Source organism: Stegodyphus dumicola, chromosome 9, assembly GCF_044657685.1.
Source record: "Stegodyphus dumicola isolate Sdum_Otavi_A_Nest chromosome 9, ASM4465768v1".
Lineage (NCBI taxonomy): Eukaryota > Metazoa > Arthropoda > Arachnida > Araneae > Eresidae > Stegodyphus > Stegodyphus dumicola.
This window is the reverse complement of record NC_140776.1, coordinates 101,043,113-101,069,807: the sequence shown is the minus strand read 5'-3', so window position 1 is coordinate 101,069,807 and position 26,695 is coordinate 101,043,113. Positions and strand designations below refer to the sequence as shown.

Genomic DNA, 26,695 nt, shown 5'->3' with positions numbered 1-26,695 from the left:
TATCTACGAAAGACACTAGTTTCTAGAGCGCCGGTTTACTTGCCTGGAGAGAAATCATAACACATGGTCTCAAACAGTTTCATATGTAAGACAGGAATTCTATAACGCTCGAGATAATGAGGTTGTACGTTGCCAAGTAATGCTACTTAGAGTTGATACTGGCTTAGAAATTTTGCTCGTGGATAACGGTACTCGAACTCGTCTACTTTGATCGCTGAATAACTACAAAAGGAAATTGTTCAAACAGATTGGCCATCATACTAGCCTGGCCATCATACTAGCCTCATCTCAGTCCTGTTGAGCATGTCTTAGACTGGTAAATTATGACCCGTCAGCGTTCCTCCTCGAAGCCATCAGGTCTGCTTTCTTGGAAGACTACTCGATCTCAAAGAACTTAAAAGACGCTTTAATACTGCGGAAAAACGCTTGAAAGTATACATTTCCTCTAAAAGATATCACACGCCATATTAAAAAATGATATTCCCAAAAACGGGGATTTGTTTTCGGAGCATTTTTGTTTTCTTTAAAACTTTTGGGTATGCATTCACATTAACAGCAGTATTTAGTGCCATTCGACTTGCATTAAAATAATATTTCTTGAATTAAGGCAATATAAATTCATATGCACAATTTCTACATGCCTTTTTGTTCAAAAACAAAAATTTAATTTGATTTTAATAAACATATTTTATTATCATTATTTCTAAATTCCAGACTAATTCATATGGCAGCTTGATTCTGTGCAAATTTTCTTTAAAATTTTCAATACTTTCTCAGTATATGTTTCGATCTAATTCGTTAAAACTTTCAAACCAAAGGATAAATAAAACGTGTATCGAACTTTTCAAAATAATTAGCTATATTAAAAATAATTATATGTTTCATTATTAAGTTGGCCATTCATAATGACAGTAATTTTTCTGTAAAGTCATACACAAAACAAAATGGTTTAAAAACAGAAGATGGATAGAAACGATTTCCTATTTTCCCAAGCATTAAGCCCCTCATATCTGTCTATCAATTGGATTTGAAAAAACAACTATTCTGTTTATGCTAGGGAGCTTTGAAAGTAACAGAATCAGTGAGTTCCAACCTATTCGTTTTTTAAAAAAATTGTTAGTCACAGAATAATTTGGAAATTTTATTTATTTTATGAATATTAGGTAAGAAATGTTTTATCCACACAAATAATAATAACTGCTTGAGTCATAAATGTGAAATACTGTAAATATCCGAAAATCATTCAATATTTTTTCACGTATTCCATTTTGCTGGATACATATAACTTACACATAACACAGGTATAATGTTTTTTAATAAAATCCGTTTTTTAATAAATCTTAATATATTTCAGTGCAGTTTCGAAAATTACATCGTTACTCAAATGGGAGAGTCCAGAAAACAGCTGGAGAATTTCATTTATCAAAAGCAGCTCTAAAAAAACACGTTTGAAAACCACTAGTCTTCAGTAATTTCCATTAACAATTCAGAACGAACATGAAGCATTCATCTACATAAAACTAAAGTCTTAAAACTATAGGCTAACAGTAAATTCTAAAATCATGCTTTGAAGTTTGACCCTCTGTAAGAACAGAAAACCATTTCTTACAAGTAAAGCATTTAAGACAAAAAATGAAATTAATATTTTACCTCTTTCTGAATCATCTCTTTCCTTTATAGTTGGAAGTATCTTTTTAGGCGAGTCGAAAATGTATTCATAAATTAGGCCCGCAAGTAACCCACCTAATACAGGACCACTCCAATACACCTAAGAATAAATATTGTTCTATTTATTTGAAACAAAATATTTCAATACAATTGGTTAAAATTATTACAATAAATTTAAATGCATTAAATATTATTTTTCGTAATCAGTTCTGTCATGACGTATCTCACAAAATACGGGGTTGCCTAAAATAAATGAATTAAGTTTTATAGAATCAAGAGTTTTAATGGTTAAATTATATATATCCAAAAGTTCACTAAACAAAGGCTAGGTTATATAAATGTTCTATGTGTGACCCGTAATACGCGAGCTATCAATGCGAGAGTTAAGTTGTTCTCAAAAACAACTTAGCTTCTCTAAAACATCTTAATCAACATTGTCAATAGTGTCAACAGCTGCTGCGATGCGCTATTTAAGATCATCGAAACCTGTAAAAAGAGGTGGAACAAACCTCGATCCTTGTAGCAAGATTAGGCTGTGCAACCTGACGTCATTTATTTATAAAAATAGGAGGGGGAAAAACACAAAAGGAGAAGTTGTTTTTGAACAGACCAGAAGTCAGTGTCATCACATAAAAGAAAACTATGCAATAAATAATCTTGTCCCGAAGTATTCTTTCAAGAAATACTCCCATAATATTAAATTAAGATTCCTCGATGGTTAACACTACCAGAGCTACATTCACGTCTGTTGAACGGCCACCCAACGCTGAGACAGAGTTTCGCCCTTATCGTGTTCTAAAAAACGACGCTGTACAATGCCACAAAATTTGGTTTTTCATATATTAACACACAAAAAGTTTTTTTCTACCTGATTATTGGCCACAGTACTGACGTTAACAGGGCACTTATGCTGACGTCATGAAAGCTACGAAATGAGATGATTCGCAAACTTAAAAAGACTTCCTGCAGAATGCTGTATTAAATTGCATCTAGATAATGATAAACAATCTTAGATTTATAAATACTTAATTTTTCAGTTTCTTTTAAGTTAATTCCGAATATCTACAAGGCATCGTTATTAAATATTAGTCATATGAAATTAATTCATCCTAGACATCTGTGAAATGGAATCCCTCCCAAGTTCATAACAGAAAAATCAGAACTTTTTTCCTTTTTAATTCAGAGAAATGTGAAAATGAAGTAAATGTTAAAGCAAAATCTACAATACCTGTACATTATGAAACAATAACAGAGAGAAAAGCACTTCTTGTATAAAATTTTTTACGCAAGATTAATAAAAAAATTTTATTCTATATCTAGTTGCGTTTTTGATTTTGCTTAAACGCAGTTCAACGTTGTGTAAAAAAATACAATTTCATAAAACAATAAAATCAATGTAATTAAAATCATTCAAATAAATGGAAAAGGTATCGTAAAACATTACAGAAAACATGGAACTGTTTTATATTAATGCTATTTTTCTAAAATGTGTAATTTTAATGCAACATTATTATTTTCATGATATTGCAAATTAGATTGTTATATTTACTAACAAAATCTAAGGTATTCGAAACTGTTATATTGCTGTATATAATCAATTATACTCTTTACAATGTTATATGATGTTACCTTCTAATATATTATGCTTTCGGTGATTTATGAATTTCATAGCTTTATCAAATCATCAAATCCAAATTTTTGTAGACCAGCTGGTCAGAAAATTAAGCATACATTGCAAAAGAATTCATAATACAAACAGGAAAGAATTTATGTTAAAGATATAACAATTAGTAACAAGAATCTGTGTGACGTGCTTAAATTTGCGGGAAAAGGTATTGGGTTTTTAACCCTTTGACGCGCGCGATATTATTTTTATAATTTTTTTAACTAAAAACTCTAGAAATTGAATATTATGATCCTAGATACAAATAATATATGAATTTAAAAAAATCTTCTCTTGCCCATTGTTCTGTGGGTGGTGGTCGCACCGTGAAACCACCACGCGTCTAGGACTTGAAACTTACCGAGGTAAATAGGAAAAAAAAACTGAGCTTTCTCCGCGCGCGATTCCAATAAATGATGAAATTTACGAATTTAAAATAAAATGCATGTAGGAATTACATAATATATATATATATATATATATATATATATATAATATATATGCAATATATATATATTGCATTACAAAATAAATCGTCAGAAAAAATTAAAAAATTAACATTTATGTAATTTTTCTATAGCAGTGAAAAGTACCTACATAATATGGGCGTTTGGCTGCATGGATTAAAAAACAAAAAACTCAGTACAATAAGGATAAAAAAAAGACTCAGTGTTTTTTTTTTTTTTTTTTTAAATTTCAAAGAACAAATATTTTTTGTGACATTGTTCAAAGCATGTTTTGTCTTTTTGGTACATGCATGCCCACATTGCACGTTTCGCCACATGCATCTTCTTCTATGAGGTTTCTTCCTTGTGCTAGAAAATGTACACTGATTGGATCTAAATTTCACTGGTATATGTCCAGCGTTATTTAGTTTCTTTTCATCTTTCATTTGTGGTTTTTTTATGTTAATGAGGAGGGTCTTAGTCTTTTTGGCTTTGATACGGATCATTCGTTTCCCATTCATACTTATTTTATTCGTATTTCGTCCCAAAATTTTCAGAAAATATTTTTAATTTAAATAAAACTTTATACGATTTCTATTTTTTATTACAGCAAAGTATATGTACATTAAATTTAAACCACAGGAAAGAATTTATAAAATCACAAAACTAGCTTGGGAAGCAAGTGTGTTGAAGTTGCTGGAAAAGAAAGACCTTTTTACTGGGAAGGTGCATGTATTGTTTAGTAATAAAATAACTCTGTGATTTCAAAACCCCTTATCTATATCCGGGTAAAAAAGAAAAACATTCCTATTCGAGAAGCAAGCAAACGCCTTTGTGAAGAGCAGTGGTTTCAAGGCGCGACCACCGAGCCTCTAGAGCATTGGGGCAGTGGTCGCGCCTTGAAATCACAAAGCAAATGCCATACATATAGAGGGTTGTTTTTATATATGCAGTTTAATTATTGCTATTTTTTATTGTTTATGATAGACATCATGATGTGTGATGAATAACTTTTGAAATTTAGAGTTTTTTTATATTAATAAAAGGAAGTTACTTTGTCTCATTGAAAAGGAGTTTTAAAAGGCATCCGATTTGAAGTACTAAGACCTAAATCATGTATGATTCTGAAGTAATTTTGTGTTATTTAGAGGCAAAAGACCAGTAATCAATTGATTTTCACTCAAAAATTTCGGAAGGAAGAGGAGAAAAAAAATTCGAAAATTGGTTGTTTCAGGGCGCGACCACAGCGCGTCAAGGGTTTTAATGTAAAAAGTAAACTAATTCAAACAGTAACCAGAATGTCGACCAAGTTTGCTCACGTAAAATACATACAAAAAGAATAAAATCAAATATCCGTAAAAATAAAATAAAGTTTAGTAGATTTTTTTATAAAAGTCTTAGTGAATATTAGTAGATATGAACTGTAATTTAGTCAAGACAGTTAATTCTGCAAGAAATGTACTGGTTATGACGGTTAGAATCGAATAACTTAGAAAGGTTATGCAACTGTTATCCGATGAAATGTTATTTCGATATGCAACTGTTATTTCGATTATGCAACTGTTATTTCGATTATGCAACTGTTATTTCGATTATGCAACTGTTATTTCGATTGCTAAAATACTTCAAAACAAAACATTAATTTGCCGCTCATCTGATCAGCCGGTAGATACTAACGTAATCTTGCATATTTATGACTATGTTTGTCTAAGCGAAGCAGAGTAAATAACATCTATTTGTATTAAAATTCCTCTAACATATCTAGTGTTAGAGAGAAAAGGTATGACTATTAGACAAAGACTGATTTGGATTGGTTACCTGGATTATGAAAAAGCACTCGATTATAATCTGCGTAATGGAAATATCACACATTCAAAACATTTCATACGAACAACTGTTTAGTAAAATTTTTCTACTTTGTCACATGATATAAAATCCTCCAATCACCACAGATCGTTTTGAGGTTACCAGGTAAAAGGGAAACTGGTTCTCAATTATGATTATGGAGGTGAGGAATTCGATGCTGAATGCTGACTGGATGAAAACGAACAGCTTACAATTTTTTATACAATACAAAGAAAAGAAAAAATCGTGCGTATTTCATTCAGTGGTCAATCAAGTCGAAAAATTGTTTGAAACAGTTGTTCGACATGTTATTCATTGGATGTGTGAAAGCAGCCAAGCCGAGGAATGCGCCCGTGGAGGAATTTCAAGGAAAGCTGGCTCGTAATTAGTTTCACTATGGAAAAACGACGAAATCTATCATGTAGCCAGTTTGTTCGCTGGGATTCAAACCTGGGTCGAACTATCAATTCAGCGATATTACTATTCGGTCGTCGGACGACACTGTCATTAGGTAAAGTCTCATTGTTTCATGAAGATATATTTCTATAAATCTGTGACCAAACAATATTTATTTTCCAAACAATATTTATATTAGTATTTATTTTCCAGCAAGACGTTTCATTGACTTATACATAAAAAACTTTGGATAATTAGCTGAAATATTGCAAATCCTGATCATAGCAATATTCTATAAGGAATACCTGCGAGATGCAGATTTAGCAATATGATGAATGTTCTTCAAAATAACGTAACGAGATCTGTAAATGGTTAAAACAGAAAAAAAATCAGCACCTATCAAACTATAGTAATTAGAATATATAGTTCTATACGAAAGTTGACAAGAGCTGGAATGTATGAGGAATCAAAATGATCAATTTCATTGCAATGTTAAAGCCACATATAATAGGTAAGCTTAGATGTTTAGGCTAGACATGGACATGTTTACGTTTTACTTCAGAATATCAAGTACAGGGAAGTGCGACTAATATTTCCTTTTATCTTCCACTTAAAAGGGAGGAGTACAAAATTCAGTAGACCAGAGCTAAATGGTGATATGTTACTAATCATACTTACACTGGCTTCCAAAAGTTAAATACGCAAAGATAAAATCAACAACAATAACAAAAAAAAGCTTTGATTAATATCAAAGTGCACATGACGGTATCAATGTACTTATAAATTTAAAAAATAGCATTAGGTACAAAGATGAGAGCAATATTCGATTTTTGTAAATTATATGATTATGTTACATTTGGATCATTGACGAATTGTTGATTAAAGCTAAAAGCAAACAACGCTCACATTAATAAAGTATGTGCACTCCGAACCTTCACATTAACTTGACCATCACATATTGAGATGGTCAACCATGGCAGATGCTAGCAACGGCCATTTTCCATCAAGGCAGTTTTTTAACGGTCTGAGACTGGCTGTATGAGTGTCTGCGCCCCCCAAAATTTTTAAAGGTCGGGGAACATCTTGGCTCCTTCATACGAGAAATGCTCTCAATCCCAAGCTACCCATTAAAATGTTGGCTCGACGAGAATGGTCATCCATAAAAAGGAAATCGGAACAAACTGCTGCAATATGGAATCTCACAACTGGGGTCTAGAACTTTTAACCTGATACCACGCAGTCGTCACAGAACATTCTTTAAAGATGTGCAACTAGCTGCAATATTCCATCGAAATTCCAACCCATACAATGATACTGCACCTCTTACTGTGTGAAGTGCGATGATGTCCTGGGCCTTATTCCGTGTGATGTGATCTCTTCACATCCTTACACGCTTATTATCTGATTCCAGGGCAACTGTGGATTCGTCAGTGAATAGAATCTTGCGCCAATGCGATAGTTCAATTGAGATATTGATAACACCACTTTAATCTTGTTTTTCAGGATTATTGCTTAGTGGGAACACAAAAGCTTGATACCTAAGGCATAGTTTGCCTTTATGCAAAGCTTTCGGAGCTTAGTAGTGGCTGATATTAACACACTAAGTGACGTTGCAATCATGGCTGTAACAGTTGTGGAAATCGTTCGTAGAATCCGCTTGGCTACTGTAGGAATGTGATGATTTTCAGAAACGGTGATAACCCCTGATCTACCGAGCACATGTCTCCAGGCAACTGTTTGACTTAATAAGAATTGTTTTCACATACGAGAAATTACCGAATGATCAACGCCAATGAAAAATTAGACAACTTTGAATGACTGTCCTCTTCCATGCGTCCGACAGCATGTCTGAACTCGTTATCCGCCAGTCGTCTTCTTTCCACCATAGAAACACGAATGTTAACAAAATTCAGTCTTAAGAAAATTACAAACATTTCGTATCAGCATTTAAATGAACTTCCTCAAGCCCTTCAAAATGATTTGAAATGATTGCCTAATTCCACCGACTACCTAATTAACATGTCTTCAGCCGTGATTGGCTGTAATATACATTATTTGCATCATGCCATCTGCATCTGCAGCGATTTTTACCCACTCAAATTTAACTACGCTTTCGAAAATTTCGAACATTTCTAATTCTTAACTTTAGGGAGTCTGTGAATTTTAAACGCCACTGTAAAGACTATTAGGTTTTTCGGACCAAAAAGCATGAGAAATAAGTTGCACCTTTGCTGGCATTCGAGCCATAAGTTTAGCATATATTACGATGTTTCAATCGTTTATACCGCGACAGCACATACAAGGGGAAGCATTTACTTACCTGCATGCCTCATTTTAGGCAATGATACATTCAAATACAGTTTCTTATTTTTGTTTCCTTTACAGTATCGTTTTTATAAATTACGAAGTTTAACTTTTAATAATACTGAGAGATTAAAAATGAAGTGTTAGATTGATTAATATTCAGACACAATGTCGAAATAAACGCTATCAACTAGCATTTTAAATTTAATCTCACCCAATGGTTGGTCCAAGTGTTCATTACGAAAGCTGGCCCCAGTGATCTTGCAGGATTCATTGAGGCTCCAGTTGCAGGAAGCTGAAATTACAAAAGAGGACAAAACGTTCGTAATGTGCAAATTTAATTTTACTCTTGCAAATACGTTGGAAATTCAGAAATAATTTTCAGACTTTTTTAAATAAAATATTAAAATTATGTACAGGATAGTAATTTATGCGGGAGGAAAATATTGCGACTATTTTCGTCGAAAGTGGCGAATGAAACCGCGATTTTCGGAATTTTTTTTACGAATTTTTTAATTCTAACTCCGATTAATTTTCGTTTTAAATATTTTATGCTTCTAGTGTTTCTGCTGATAAGCAATCGTTACCAAAATCATCAAACCATCAATTATTCTAAATTTTGCTAGGCCTTAGATGCACCAGAAAACTTGTTTCCCGCAGTTACATTAAGTTACATCTCGTTCCTACCAAAACGGCCAGACAATTTCGATACTAAGCAGTTCTTTTTAAAAAACGCGCTATTTGATAAAGAATATTTGTGCGAATGTAGTATAATGTAAAGAGACGCCGTCTAATTAAATGTTAATGTGGATCTAAAATCGTATCGCAAAGTTGAAAAAATTTACAGAATGTAATTAGTTTACAAATGTAAATTTTAATAAAAAATCTGATGTGTACACCACATGACTTCCTTGTACGGGATATTAAATTATACGCATTTTTTCTTGCATTTCATTTAAACGTATTGAAATGAATTAAATCTATTTCGCCGACAGCGCATAAACCACAATAGAATGCATGCGCTTTTTTTAAAAATTCACTATATTAATTTACAATAGCGATACTCTGGCGCTAGGATGTTTTAACAGCGTTACACCTCATTCAATTTATAACTCAGAATGCACAAAAATTATATCATCTGAAGAATTATCTAACCGCTGCTTACCTAATGCGCATGCGCTACTCGTAAACATTCTCCTCTGTTCGAAACAGACTGTCGACGGTATTTTTTGTTAATATGAAACACCTACTTCCTCGAATTTCATTAGAGATATATTTCTCATTCAATTAATTCAGTTCTCACTTCGCGGCAAGGCAAAAATAATAAAAACACAAAATATCTTCATTAAAAACTGAAAGATATAGAAAAAGATAAAACACCAACTACAGTTAAAAATTTTAAAAACTACTTTTAGAATTAAAATTACATTTTTACACAAAACCAAGCGATTTGGCCAGGGGGCAAGAAGACAGATGAAGATGTTAAAAGTTGCTTTTAAGAAATTAAATTTTGTTAAAAAAAAAAAGAAAAGGCAAAGAAGTTTAAAATGATATTTTTGATGTTCTCATCTCGAAAATCTGTGTTACGAATTTTGTTGCCCCATCCAGACAGCCTGAAGTGGAAGAAACTGGATAGCACAAAGAAAATATTAAACTTAACTTTCTACATTCTTTTATTATCTGCAGTTATAAATCAATATTTGAATCCCACTTCGAATATTTCTAAAAGTTCTTAATTGGCTCGAAATTTAACAGGTTCCGATTTATCACTTACCATGTTAATGAAAGTCAAACTTACATAATAAGTTTAAGATGCACTTACAGCAATCAAAGAACACACTAGGTATGCCAGCCCCACTGCAAGTGCATCGCTTCCTAGAGACTTTCTATTCGGATCAGCTGTTGCACACATTGTGAAAGCCACGATGAAAGTAAGCACCAGTTCCAGGCCCATGGCTTGCCAGGTGGACAGGTACTCAGTGACTACAGTGCAGCCCAAATTTTCTCTGTGTCCAATGCCTGACATTGTGACCCTGAAAAAAAAAGTAATTATAATGTTTTAACAATGCATATCCTTAGGAGTGGACGTAGGTACAGTTTCATTAAGAATTTACAGTTTTTGTTTTAATTCTGTTATGGTTATTCTGCTAGCGGAGAACAGCAACCCAGAAAAGGCAGTACGATCACAAGCTTTCAACGACAACTGCATCGCAACTCGTGGATATTGAAATACGCTCATAACACACAATCACATTTTATCACTTAAACACAGTTCTGGCATGGATTTTGCAAAAATTACATAAAAATTTCCTTCAACTGGTGCACTGGATTTTCTTAATGCCTTTCAGATTAAAAGAATATCATCTTTAGGTTATGATTTTAATTACAACTTAGTTCTTCCAAAACTCAGCTTTTCTCATTTCATTGCCATTTTTCTTCACAGATGGAGTTACATTCATTTTGGATTTTCTCCTCCCCCATTAAGCTCCATATGAATATAGAATTTTTCCTCCAACCTTTAAAACACTTTTCTTCCTAAGAAGTGGGAGTTATGCCTAATACCCTTCTCGAAATCTTTTGTGTTTTATCTTATTGTAATTGTAACTTATCGATTAAGCGTCAATTTCTTTCTGCTCATCTGGAGCACTTATTAAGGAAATCTCAAATAGCGCACAGCGAGGAATGATAGAGATAATTAAATATAGTACTTTATTCAATATTTGTCGTTAAGGTGGGATAAGAAGCACAGGAGCAAGACATCGCCCGTTAAAGCGGTGGCCAACCTTATCTTCGGATTTAATCCCAAGTGGTATTTCGAGACAGAGTTGAACGAGGGTACTGTTCTTTGTACTTCCAGCCCCTGTTAGTTTCCAGGAAGTTCGCAAACTTTATTTATATGGCATTACACTAATCTGAAATGAAATGTGTTGTCTACTAGACATTAATTACATCAGCAAAAGTGGAGATACATTGTGAATTTAGGAAACATGTAAAAGCCTTAGTGTTATACAAAACATTTGCTTTATTTTAGTTCTATTAAATTTTTAGTATCAATTGCGCAATATGAACGAACTTTTGTTTGAAGCAATTTTCAAGTCCTATAAAGTAGCATTTTCAAAAAAGGTATTCTATTGTTTCATAATTCTACGTCAACGACAAAATGTGTTATTTTAATTTTTATAGGTAACAACAAGTCATATAATTCTTTTAAAAATAAATGTTATTTAATTGCATTACAACAAAAATAAAAACATGATCATTTGTTTAATCTTATGCTTTCCATGTTAATTAAAATTAACTTCCCAAGTTTCAGTTAGTTGAAGAAGAAGAAGAAACATGTTGTATGTTTAGGAAAATAGAAACAATTTCTTTTTCCTTTTTGACCGCAAAACTGTATTTTGTATATTGCTTCTTGGTTAAAAAAATATACCAATTTTTAACTTGCATAATTTTTTATAATAATTTTTTATAACTCCAGATAACAGGTCATTCTATTTAACCGTAATTTTTTCTCAGTTCCAAAGACGACTCCTTAACGAAGTTTGACTGCATTTGGACTTTACTTTATATTGCCTACGTCATGGATTACCTTTGCAAATGTCGCATTTCATGATACTGTTTCCTTGGCCAAAAGCCAAATGTATAAACTTAGCTTTTGTATTTCCTCTATTTCCCTATTCTCTTTTGCAATTAGCATCAAGTAAAGGAATGGGTGGTTTTAATGAGATAATAGTTTACACACATCAAAAGATCTCATTTAGAAGAGGTAATCTCAATTAATCCGATGTTTACTTATTCCATAAACCATTTCTCTGGTGCACAGTAAAATATTCAGCAACTAAAGTTGTTATTAAACGCTTAGACTTAATAAACGCCCATTGAAATCAGCTGGGACCTAAGAGCTGCATCTGAAGAATTACCAAGATCGATTTCCGGAGTCCATGCATCAGAGAAATTTTCCCTCAGGAAATCAGGAGATGCATTAACTGTGTTTAATCTTAGCGGCCCAGAATCACGAAAGGTTCTTTACTTGCTCAACAGTGATCGGTAAATCCACCAAACTGAAATCTTGGTAATTAGTTATATCATCTAAAATTCCTTAGGATTTCGAGTTTAAAATAAGTCACGTAAGGAAATTTGTTTAGCTATTGTTGTTCACTTTCTCATGATAGAGAATTTATAAATTCTAGGTATATTTAAGATATCAAAATCTAGGTAAAAATTTCGCTTCCATTTTGGATATAAATGGTTTATCATTATTGAAGGAAAATTATCTTGACGCACAACTCTAAGATTACTAATAAAAATGTTAAGGCATTTTTTAATGCTACGAAAATATCAAATTATTTTAAGAACTTCTAATTTTCCCATCATTAATAAAACGTTCTAAAAATCGAATTCCTGATAAAACAACATTCTCACTTCTTGACCTTCAGTATACAATCTTAGAGACTATATACAACAATTGGCAAGTTCATACATCTGTTCGATTCTTTTGAAGAACTCCTCATTTGCAACACTGTTTAAAATCTCTGGTTGCGGTTTTCTGTATCCCTTCAGTATTGCTTAAAACAATAGCCTATGAGGTGGGTGTCCGTCGATAACATCACGGACGAAAACGTCGAGAAGAAAACAACGCAAGGCGAAAATGTCACGGTACAAAACATGGCGGGAGAAAAAAAAAGCTAAGAGAAAAAAAACATCGCAGTTCTAAAACATCGTGGTACAAAATATCGTCATCGAAAATAATGCGTTTCGCAGTTTAAAACCATCGTTGTTGAAACTATAGTGGTAAAAAAGCATAAAATGAAAAGCATAAATTCTTAAAATATTTTGATGTTATTGGTAACTGTATCCACAGGAAAACTACAGTTAAACTAGGCATTTCTCAAGCAGCACTGCGTACCAAGTACCAAGTACTTAACCAAGGAATTGAAATTATTAAAAAAACAAATGCCTCAAGTAAACACGAACCGCAAATCGAGAGAAATTGAAACTGTTTTTTAGAAAGGTTTTATTTCTAGACATTTATTTCCCTAACTTACTTAATTCTAGTAAAGAATTTTGTATCAACTGACAGAGGGCTTACAAACTAGAGGAAGAAGAATCCATCACTCCTCATCAGAAACTGCGTGGTGAGAAGGAACAGGCAGATGATCATGCCGGCTGAATAATAGACGTTCTACTTCTTCTAATAGCTGAATATAAACAAGATATATATAACACAGTCGAAACTGTATTGCGTAGTAGAATATTACCAGAACACACATTTGATATTTAGAAATAAAACAACAGCTGATTTAAAATCTGAAGGAATGAGTTGCTCAGTAACTTGTAATATGGATTCAACAATTAACACTGATTATTGAAAAAGGCAGAAAATCTCGATGTTTGAAAGGAGTCAAGAATTTACCTCCTCTTTTTCTAACCGATTTTCTTTTGAAATGGGACAGTAAGCTGAAAAATGAAAAGATATATTTACTAATTATACAACTATGCAGTATATACATCTCTGGTCTTTTTCTGAAAAAAAAAACATTAGTGTTCCTTCTGGCAAATACAGTATCTAATATTTAGCCGTTATACCAGGGTATTACGAAAGCTTTCAAATGTCATTACAGTAAAGGGAACAAATAGGGAATTGAATTGAATTTTGTGGAAATGCAAGCACTTTGAAGAAGATAAGTAAATCGATAACTCTGCTAGTAGCAATAATATTATAGTGACACAGAGGTTAATTTTCTTCTAATTTAAAATCTCTTAAAAACTGTTTTCGAACGTGGCTTTTATATAAGAGAAGTCTAAGAGTAATTGCCAGCTACATGTGATGTTTGAGAAATTAATGAGGAAATTTATGAATACTCATTTTTATAAATTGTGTCAGTTCTCAAAACTATTCAAACAACCTCTATAGTCAAGTGTTAAAAGAACTGCAGAAACTGACAGCAAACGTGATGCAGAAAAAAGTGATGAAACGTTAACATCAATCGAGTGTAGAAAAGAAAAACTCTTGAACTGAAAGGTGCGGATCAAAACCGCTACCAGCAATCGTATGAAATTGAGAATACAATTGAAAAAGTGTTGTTGAACAGTATGAAACAAAGACAGAGTAACTCCTTATAAGAGATAAAACTTCCTCAAAAAAATAATTATACTTTATTAATTAAAAATGAACTTCTAAAATTTCATAAATAGTTTAATTTTAGCATAAAAGTTTGAGTATTATTTTAGGATTAATTTTTAAATTAACTCTTGGTTATTATTTTGTTCGGAAAGTTTAAAACTGATATTATGATTTGCAACACACAAATCGCCATCTATTAAAGATTAACTCAGACGCCTAATAATCTATTAACTCAGACGCTTAATAAACACAAATATGTTTAAATGGAACTGATTTGAATAAGCGGCGAGCTCTGTATGATTATATTTGTCGACGAAAAATAAATACTATAGTTCGACCTTCTCAAACGCAACCCTGGTTGGCACTCTGCCAAAACACATAGACTCGTCCACAAGGGGCGTTATTACTTGCTGCGACGTGAAAGATCACGTTGAAATCTTCTCTTCTCTGGAAAGAGATATGCTGAAGGGAAAGAAAGTTCTCGTCCTTCCACCCTATTTTGAGAATAATTCGGTCCGAATGGTGCATGCGTATTTGCGCTCCTGGTCGCGGATGAGGCGGTCGAACTATACTAAAAATGCTTACTTTTATTTTATTTCTTGTAGTTGATAGCTTACTAATTTTTCACTTATTTTATTATCTCATCTTTTTTTGGATAGCATATTTTAATTCATTACTAATTAGCAAATTTCTTTTGTTTTATTACATCATTATTTAAATTTTGCGATACTTTGATTGTTATTTAGCTACTTATCATTAGTTTACTTAATCTATTTATACTTTTAGTTATTATTTTATTTTTTAATTAATTTCCATCATTCAATGCTTTATTTATCATTATTTTATTTAATTACTTCTATTTATTGCTTCTAAAGGCCTCCAGTGAATTTAGGTTAAGAAATTCAGCACTATTAGAATTCTTGATACCTTCTACGTTTAGTCAACAGCGTCTGAACGGTAAAATAGATGAACTTTGGTCATTCGAATCCGAGTTCAAATTACGAATAATTCGGTGGGTATATGGTATTTTTAGTTTATTTTCTGAATGCGCATTCGAGCAACTTTCTGTTAAAACTTCCTCCTCGAAGGCAAACTTGACTTAAGTCGATACTCCTCGTATACTTTGCCATAATCCAAATAATGCAACGCAATGAAACTACAGGAAGTAAAACACTAATTAATTTCCGTTTCTTTTGCTCGAGCAGATAATAATAATTCAAGCTATTTAAACCTAAAGATTAAATTTAAAGCAACCTGTCTCCTCAATTCCGAGATTTGTGAAGAAAATTTCAATAAAAAAAAGCTCAACAACTCGCAACACAAGGCTGAAGACCAAGTACAAACAAAATTATTTTCATTGGGCATGATGAGATTGCCTCCTGAAGATTTTCGCATTCTTAAAATTGACTTCATCACATTTGGATGAATTCACTTCAGCCGAATGCAGGATCTGATAGATAAGAGCCAAAATTTTTTTAAACTTGAACAATTTTAATAACAAAATAAAAATATTATATTTTAAATACGTTGTGAAGTTTGATTACTAAATTTTATTTAAATATATACGAGCAATAATAGTCATATCGGAAAGGAAAAGTAAATAAAATAATATTTATTTTCTGTGTAAACTCTTAAGTCTGGTACCTGCAAGGTATTATTGTTTTATATGCATTACATTGACAGCTAAAAATTAATTTTTCAAACTAACATTTATTTCAAATAGCTCTCCCATCTTTTATTATTCATTAGATAATTTACTAATGCAAACTAAAAATAAACAAATTCTGGGAACTTTCTAAGTTTTAAGAGAAAATTTTCCAAATGGTAAAAAACTTCAGAAAAAAGAATAACTTAGTCCTTTCTCTAGATCATAAAATATTTCTTCGACGCAATGCCTAACACATTACAAAATTTGTAACATTATTTTAATGCATGCGAATATTCATATTTTGATCTTCTTATAAGTTTAAAATAAATTAATTTTGAAATAATTATGAAATCTGAATTTATATACGGTTCGAAGGTCATTATACTTATATTTAAGGAAATTGTCTACTTATTATGAAAACTAAAATACTTAAAAACAGTATGTAAACTGATATTTTACTATTATTTACGTCCAAATGGAGACGCTTTTCTCTTCAATTTGCATACGGCTCCTATATACGATATTTAATTTTAAAATGAAATGTCTCTGTCAGTTTTATCCTACGAGCGTCCCACATTTTCTATTTTATTGTCCATGTTACGCATAAAATTTACTCAAATATAGGGGCAGAGATCCGGAAATAGTATAAAATTTAAAAAACCGTAATTTTTAGAAACTGATATTTAAAATTTAAAAATTCAAAACCATAAATATTTGCATCATTTGAAACATTTTTGTAGTTGGAAATATGTGCCTATTACCTGCTTATAATTGTTGGAAATTTTTATAGTAGTACTAATATATATTATTACATTACTATTAATATAAATGTAATAAATATAGGTCTATATTTGCTATAAATTTATTACATTTTTAAATAAAGGCCTGGTAGTAAATTTCAAGACACGGTGTATCTTTAAATATTAATAATTTCATATCACTCCTTGGAAACAGTTGAATGAGCTTAAATGCAGTCAACGTTTTAAAATAACAATGCGAAATCTTTCGCGGTTTATGTACGAAATATGCTAGGCAGTAAAAATATAGGGAGAAATCTGCATTGAAACTAGAAACTGTAATATTTAACGAATGTGAATATGTTGAAGTTGGAAAGTGTTAAACTCTGGAACCCGTTTAACTTTTGGTATTACTGTAGAAAGTTGCTAAATGATTAATGGGAATTTTCTTGACGGAAAGAGATACTTTTCCTCGAATAAGCGACCTTATATTCTCCGATAATGAATTCTGCGGCTAACATTGGGAAGGCTGCATTCAGAATTTCACAGGTTATTTGAATCGTGGAAGATAATATCGATAAACCTTTATTCAGTTTAGTCTTCGTACCACGTAATTTCCAAATATATAAAGGAAATTAGAATGCTTTCCTTATTCCATTGCCCGTTTGTAAATGAAAAATGTGCAAATACATATCATTAAAAGTATATAAACGCGCGAATATTTAGAAATAAGGAATATCAAAAGTGTTATGAGAGGTGGAAAAAGTTGTTTTAGTTTTGAAAAAGTAGTTTAGTTGCCTGGTTAAGTTTTATTACGCTGAAATTTTAGAAAAGCAATGTTTTTCATCATAATCGTCTCTAATCTGTGTATATTTCTTCAGATAACTAGATATATCCCGAAAATCGTGTTTTTCATGTCTCCAGCTATTTTTGGATTATCTTCAAGTCATTCTCAAGTATTCTCAAGTCAGGACGTGCACAATCGGCAGTGCCTCAGTCGAGAAAGAATAGAACAGCATCTCAAAAAACCGTTTCAACTAAAAGGCCGATGTGAATTCTATATCGTTGCTGAACCTCGTTGATATCGCTTCTATGCAAATAATTTTATCAGTCAAATTTAATCAAATTTTTTCTCTTTGATTACAAGCTTTATCGACTCAATCAGAACATGAATTGTATGGCCCTATATCATGTTGATATTACATGACATACTCCGCCCGATTCACCGAAAACATTGCGGCAAAAACTTAGTGGAAGAAAATGTCATGGAGGAAGAAAATGCACGAGAAATATATCGTCGCATAAAAACTTCGTCGGAGAAAGGAAAGCAAATCCGTGGGATGAGGAAACAAACAGTTAATCTCAGGTAAAAAGTATGATGGTGTAAAATATCGCAAGTATCCCAAGTATGGTGGTGTAAAATATTTTCGTAGGAAAAAAAAAATTAATTAAAAAATTTCGGAGAATATATCATACATGTAGAAAGTATCGTGGTAAAACATAAGCACTTTTAAATTCGTGCAACATGATGACATCATAGACAACGCGTAATCTTGGTTAAATTCGTCTTTTAACTCCGTTTCGGTGAACCTTGTCTTGCATAATGAGGTTTGAGTTTATGTCGCCTCAGTTTAACGTCGTTTTCGTCTCAGTCTCGGCTTACGTCTCAGTCTACACCTTCTGTTCAACGCAGTTCCGGCTTACATGGTACGTTAAATGCAAGCCCGGATCTCGTCATCTCAATTAACTTTTCCAGTAAACATTGCTTCAGTTTACGCCGGTCTGTTTAACGTCTTCTAGACTTAAGTAATTCCTTTCAACGTGGTATCGGTTTAGCATGTTGAAAGGTGACAAACCAAGACTGTCACCTTTCAACATGACGGCAAGCGGAGGCTTGGTAACAAACCGGTAGGCGATAGTTAATATTGTCTCGATTTGCCTAATTTCTTTTAACGTTATCCCGGTTAAATATGTTGGGTTTCTTGACTTATACCAAAACAAAACTATTTTTTCAGCTTCAGGTAACAGGTCACTCCGTTTAACATTAACTTTTCTCGGTGCTAAATTTCACTTCTTAATGATGACTACAGTTGTATTTCTACTTTATTTTGCCTACGCCACGGTTTACTTTTGCAGATGTCGGATTTCATGATATTGTTGTCTTAGTCATAAGACAAAAGACGCAACATAGCGAAAAGACCGAAGTTAACTGAAACAATGTTTAATTGAATGATGTTTATCGAAATTACGTAATCGAAGAAATCTAAGATAACGTTTACGTGAACTATTGTAATTGAGCCCACAGTCATTGAAAAGGCATTAACCGAGACGACGTTAAATAGAACGACCTTAACTGAGCCATTTAACCGGACTATGGTAATCGAACAGCATTAAACCGAGACTACATATATACGGAACTACATAGACAGAGACACTATATTAAACAAACCGACTTAAACCTTACTCTGTGTTTACAGAAAAGATGTTAACTGGAATGCAGTCGTCGTTAACCGAATAGCAAAACAAGGCTATCCAAGCCGACGTTAACCAAGATGACAGTGACACGACGGTAACCAAACGGCGTTAAGTGGCACCCCACCACGAAAAGCAAGACAACGCTAAACTGATCGAAGCTTAATTGAAACGCATACATTAAAAACATCTTAATTCAAGGTATAGTTAACCAGAACGACGTTACTTAGGACAATGGTAAAAGGAATGTCATTAAGTGAAACGGCGTAAACCGAGAGGACGTTTAACGGAATCTTTAAACAAAGTCCTGAAATGTTATGACGGTTACCGAAAGAACGCAAACAGATTGAGACAAAGTAACTAATATGACGTTTACTGAAAGAATGTTAATCAAATAAGTGGTATCCAAGATGGCGGTAACCGGAATGACTTTAATTAAGACGATGGTAGCGGGAAACATTAACCAAACGAGGTTAAGGGACGACGTTTTAATGCACCGATGTTAACTTAAACGGCGTTAACCGCAAGGATCAAAATTATGACGAAGTAACCGGAAAGGAGTTAGGTGAAGCAACTTAAAGCACAGAACGATACACAAATGCGTAAACAAGCAGAGAAAAGATTTAACAACACGACCTTATCTGAAAAGATGTTTACCGAAACTACATAAGTCGAAACATCGTTATTTCATTTGTGATGAAAGCAGGAACGAAGATTATTGACATGACAATTAGGAGAACGGCGTTAATCGGAACGACATTGAGACGAATGTAATCCGAACAACGTTAAAAGAAACAGCGCCATATGAGACTGAAGGTAAGGATACAAATGGAAGGGACGTTGAACAGAACGCCATTAACTGAGGCGAAGGGGCATCAAACGAAGTGAAGTAAACCGAAACGACTTTATCCGATATGATATTGATCGAGACTGTATTAACCAGAATGGCGTTAACTTAGACAACATTCACTGAGAGGAATTTACTTTTTACCACGATATTGTCTACGACGATGTTGCAAACTGTGAATTCATTTTCTATGACAACGTTTTACACCACGATTTTTTAAAACTTGTAGAGACATTAGGTAATTTCTGGAAGCAAGCAAGATGAAAAATGAGCAACGCCCTCGCCTGGAATCGAACCACGGACCTCTGGAATACGCGCCCAGCGTGCAGACCATCACACTATGAAGGCATGGCGAAAAAGGCGGGAGAAATACCTTAAACTTCTATGTGAACTTCCTGCTTATTTTTCTACCACGGTGTGGTTCCCTTGCATTATCTTTTTCATCATATTTTAGTCTCGAAATTTTCGCCTAAGTGGATCGGCCGGAATCTGACACCTCCATTCCACACGATTTTAAATAAAGATGAAGATACAAACGTTGTTTTAACTGAGTCTACAAGGCTTATAAATAAATAAAAGGCGAAGAATTTGATTAAATTTTAGCTGTTTCTGGTATCTGTTTAGGGTATCTGTTTAGGATCGATATCAGATTAGGCTCAATACCATATAGAATCTAACCGGCATCTTAAACCAGTTTTTGAACTGCCTTGTTGATTCTTTCTCCGTAGAAGTGCTATCTATAATATGCCGCATACGTGACATTATGATGATGCTCGAGGAATAGCCAGAGAAGATAACACGATTTTGGGAAGATTTTGAACAGCCGGTCAGTTTCTTGAAAAAAAACATAGGTATCGGAGATGGGTATGATAAAAATTATCACTTTCCCTTAAAACAGAGACGTAAACGTAACCAGGCAACTAAATCACTTTTGAGAAATTAAGATAACTTTTCCATCCCTCACAAGAATGAAATTCGTTATTTCTAAATTTTATCCTTTCAACGATATTTATTTGTTTATTCTAATCTTTCTTTATATTCTTTTAACGAAATGTATTTCCACACATCTCATTTGGAAACAGAAAATGGAATAGAAAAATTTTAGAATTTAAAAAAAATTTAGAATTTCGAATTTTATTAAGAGAGCGTGAGCTTGCCAAAACTCTTTCCTGAAATTAGATTTTCACTTCTTATTTAAAACTCACTTCATCACATTTGGTGATGTAGAGTAAAGAATAAAATGCATGAACGATCCGACATAACGTGAACGGGTAAGAAAGAATGTGTGAATTAATGTTAACCTCATAAATTATATTCTACTTCATGTTTTCCTTTTTAATCCCAAAATACTCAGCAACTACAAAAATTTGAAAAGAACTAAAAGATTCATTTGTACGACAGCTTGAAATTACAGTAGATTTACTCGAGGAAAAGGTACACACATAGCACATAGTTGACACGTGTTAAGTTTCCGGCGAACAAGCTGACTGCATGGAAGTGTCCCTGGTTTGCTGTATGTGTAATGAGAGTGCAAGGAATGTCCCTTACAGAGTTCTTTATGAAGTTATAAATCTCCTTAAGGAGATATCCTTAGTGCTTTTTTCCGTAATCAGCTAATCCAGTTTTTCGATATTTATCAAGAACTTGCGATTTTAAAGAAATCACCATCGGTCTTCAATCCATTTACAGGATATAACACACATCGTGTGATTTTGATTTTTAAAACTAAAGACTAACTAAACTTCCAGGTACAAAAAGTGTTTTAAATGACATGAACATTCATATTTTTGTGCTTTTAAATTTAAAAAAAATAGAAAAAAAATAAATCGAAAATAGTTCAGATTTTAACGATCGCCCAAAAAGATTTATTAAGGTTTTTTACGCTCTCGCTGAGCTCGTAGTACCAGTCTGCTGTAACATTCACACCTGCTAGCATTATCATTAAGCACCATTTTCTTCGCAATTACACCATATATGATTAAATAGTAAAAGAAATAAATTAAAAGCAGCATGGCAACGTATGTTAAAAATTCCCAATTCAGTGTTAAACGTTGGCACACGTTTTTCTACTTTTTCAGTCTTTTCTCAGTTTTCTTTCATTTACTTCGTAAGATGCTTTACAAAACATTTTTGTGTGTCTTTCTATTATTAACGTTTTGTGTGTTAACATCATTTATTCGATATCACGTTCTTTGCACTTACGTCAAATAAACTTCAATTACACAGCAAAATCACGAAATATTTAAAAACAGCATACCTTTAGGATTTCCGACAAACAGTCTCACGTGCTGGCGATAAAAATATTTTATTCCGTACAGTGTTGCATCTGCTCGCTTTCAAATCGTTGAGTTTGTTAATTAGAAATCATTAATGTTTTACATAATATATGAAACATAAAATTCTAAATTCAAAATTCCAGGTGCACATATTCGGGTGGAGAACAACGTTATTCAAAATTTAATGGCTCAAGATACCATCGTTTTTTCAAAATACGAAGAAGATACATGCAGATTCTTCATTACTTAATTTCTTTAAAGATAATACGGGTCGATAGTATTTGATGGCAACAGTTTGAAAAGTGATTCCCCATTTATAATAGGCAACCCAAAATCCCGTTTCGAGTCTAATACCCCATTCGGACTAACGGTCTTTTGGGGTAAAAATTACAAAATTGTAAATTTATATATGATTTCATGGTTCTTATACTTTTATTAAGAAACTTTTTATATGCATTATAAAAACTAAAAGGTGTTTGACTTCCATACGACAAAATTGACCGAAATATTTAATCAAAATTTGATATATTTGGCGTCAGTTTTCACTTCGCTTGAGGGATCACTAATAAATAAATTAAATTAATTCATGATTGATTTTCCTCTTAAATATCATTCAGTGATATTCGTTTGTGCTTTATATCACTGAATGATATTTAAGAGGAATAATTTATAATTACTTCTAAATCAAATTTTGCTACAACTGGTACGCCGACATAATTTTCAGACAAATAATTTGTAAATCCATTTTTAATTCCATTTCATTTTTAATTTGTGTAATAATTTGTAATTCCATTTTAAATTTGTGTTCATTGTTATTCTTATGAAGCTTCATTACTTTGGAATCATAATATGATATCATACAAATAATTCCTTTAACTAGAAATATTTTAAATTTTTAATTGATGAAAATAATATCACGAGTTGGTTGTGAGCCAATACTAAAGCATACGAGTCTTTTCTAAAACAAGACTTCTGTAAGATTCTGTGAAAAACATCTTTTTTAAAAAACATTATATTCATTAATTAACCCAATATTTACCGTATTCATGAAAGAAATGCAAAAAAAAAAATGTTCATCAGCTAATCTACCAACATAAAAACACATTTTATAAACTGACATTTTATTATTATTTACGTACAGATAGAAACATTTTGCTTATTATTTTTTGTACGGCTTCTAAATATAATATCCAAATTTAAAATGAAAAATCTCTGTTAAATTTCTCGTACGAGAGATAAACGTTTTATTTTTTATTGTGAGTATAAAACTTTTATAAATAGAATCAAAAAGATCGAGAAACCGTATAAAAATTAAAAATCGTATTGTGAACAAAATTAATATTTTATATTTAAAATTGCAAACTATGAATATTTGCGCCATTTAAACATTTCTGGCAGCGACAATGTATATCCAACGGTTGCGAAAATAATGGCCGTATAAGAAAGTTTGAGGGCAAGGTGTATATAAAGATAATAATATTTAAGAGAGAGTTTCGTGGTACTGAAGCGATTGAATGTGCTTAAATATGTTCAATTGCTTAACACAATAATACAAAATCTTACACGGGTTATATACGAACTCGTAAAAATGCACGGAGAAATATGCAGTGTAAATAGAAAAGTCTAACATAAGTCGAATGTGGAATGTTGAAATTGGAATATATTAAGCACTGGCATTCGGGCGACCTATGGTATTCCTTTGGAATGTGGTTAAAAGATTAATGGAAATTTTCGCGACAGAAAAGAGATTCTTTTCTGCAAATAGCAGCTTAGTATTCTACAATAATTAATTCTTTGGCCAATATACAGAAGGCTATTTGCGAAAGAATTAATTATTTCAGAATTTCACAGCTTATTTGCATGCTGGAAGATGGCATCAATAAACCTTCACCAAGTTCAATGATTTTTGTGCTTCATAATTTCCAAATATATCGAAGACATTAGAAATTCTAATGCTTTCCGTATTCCATTTCCCGTTTCTAACATGTATTTCATTAAAAGGATATAAAGGGACAAAAATAACAAATAGAAAGAACAAATAAATAGAAATATTTAATACCAAAACTACTGCGAGAGATGCAAAGAGTTCTTTTAATTTCGCAAAAATAGTTATTTGCTTAGTCAAGTTTCCTTCCTCCTAAATTTTAGTTAAAGCTTCATTTTTCATCGCAACTGTCTCCAGTCTTTAGTCAACTGATCAGTTAGTCGAAATATTTCAAAAATCGCATTTTCTCAGTTGTCCAGCTATTCCTCGACTATCGCTTATCTTAAGCCTTTACCAGTTACAGTATTGCTGACTCATTGAAAATGTCAATCGTTGCTATGTCGTTTATGTCATGAGATGATAGAATCTCGTTAAATGGGATGGAATTTCATTGGAACGTTGTTTTAAACGTCGGAACTATGCTAATGAAGGAGACGTTAACCGAAAATATGTTAATTGAAACGGCATAAATCGAGAAGACGTTAATCGAGAGGGTGTAAATTGAAACAGCGTTTCCTAAAGTGAAGTTAAGCGGAGCAACGATAGTTATGATGACTTAAAACAAAACGATATTCATCGAAATGACGTAAGCTGAGATCACATTGAACAGAAAAGTTAATTGGAAAGATCTTTATTGGAAAGAAATTAATTTAGACGATGTAATCCAGAACGACTGTCACTAGTACGATGACAACTGCAACGCCGCTAAATGAAGCGGCGTACAAAATTCTTTAGTCCTTTTTAAGGAGCAGTCGAAAACTTTTCAACAGAGACACGTTTCCAGAATTATATCTGGGAGATTATAAAAACTAATTTATTAAATAATTCAAACGCAAGTGCAAACATAAAATAAATTTAAATCCAAACAAAACGTAAGACAGTTAATTTATTAATTAATATTAAAAATGAAAGTAATAAAATAAAATTTGTTTTAATTTTTTATCAATCATCAAGATATAATCTGCTCCAATAACCGTAAATAAGGAATACCACGTAGAAATTAAAAAAATGTAAACTTCAAACATTATATAGAAACCAGCGAAACAACTTACCAAATTTAAATAATTTTAGAAATCAATATTCAGTTAATAAATGCTAAAGCTAAGAAATGGCCAAACTGTTAAATGAATGTTGCAAAACAAAAGTAATTTAATTTTGAAGTTAACATTTGAGAAAACAAAAAGAAATTATTTAATAAAACAATTCAGCTAAATGAAAAGCAAAAATGAATCGTTTAAGATAATTTTTAAAACATAAGATTTCGAAACCGAAAGGGGGGAGGAAAAAACATCTAAAGCAATAAATCTAAATTTCTCATGCTATAATTCGAAAGGCAATTCGTTCAATTTTTATGAAGAGGAATTAAATGATACAGGCACAACAATAAATAATTGAAAGGAATAGGGAAAAGAAAATGGCAAACCTATATCAAATATTTCTCTTAAAATTCTTAGAACGGTATCCACAAGAATTAAATTAACCAAGATGTGATGGCGTGAAACAAGATGTGATAGAATGAAAGAGGTGTAGTCAGTAAAATTTCCAGAAGTGAGATGAGTTCAATAAATGTGGCCTACAAAAATGAATTAATGGAGAGTGTAAACCTAGTGATTAAATACAAAAATTACTTTTTTTAATATGAAAATTTAAAATGCTTCAAAAACGAATGTCAAGAAAACAGAGATATCTAATGCTGTTGGTGGTTTTGAAGATCACTGCAAGTGGCAAAATAGACTGAACAGTTACGAAAACGGTGCCAACAGTGATGATAGCGACAATTGCAAGTGGTAGAAGATGACACGGACAGCAGTTTCAACAGTATTAAATGATTTGAGGCCTAGTGAATAACAGCGGAAAATAATGAGAGGGGACGAGATTCAGGATACAGAGAAGCAGAAATGAAAACACCTTCCTAGATATTGTAAAATTTATTTACTAAGTATTCTTATTGAAATGAAGGTTTCTTTTAAATAAATAATATCGTGATATTTACTGGTGGTTTATCCACGAATACATTTCATTTTTTCTGTAACAAAACTGTGAAACCGCGTGCTTCGGAAATTAAATTATTCGCATAATTTTCTCTCGGTTTTGTACAATAAAGTTAGTAAACAAAGGCGAGAAAATACGTGAGTAAATACGGTACATATATGCAAAAGAAAGAATATATAAAGATAAAATTCTATTTTAATTTATAACAACCTTTCAATTTGGTTATTTGAATGCGACAAAGCCCGCGAGGGCTGTCTGCTTAAAAAGAGGGATATCTTTGTAGAGGACTTCTG

At 32.3% G+C, this 26,695-nt stretch overlaps 1 protein-coding gene across 1 annotated transcript in view; it reads right to left on the bottom strand.

Moving 5' to 3' along the window:
- Positions 1-26,695, bottom strand: part of LOC118194852 (lens fiber major intrinsic protein-like) — a 160,289-nt gene that overhangs the window by 15,249 nt on the left and 118,345 nt on the right. Inside the window, exons 2-4 of the mRNA XM_085823821.1 lie at positions 10,145-10,355; positions 8,537-8,617; positions 1,651-1,768 (exon numbers count right to left, since the gene is read on the bottom strand). Coding sequence (XP_085679947.1) covers positions 1,651-1,768; positions 8,537-8,617; positions 10,145-10,355 — 410 coding nt within the window. The remainder of the gene's footprint in view (positions 1-1,650; positions 1,769-8,536; positions 8,618-10,144; positions 10,356-26,695) is intronic.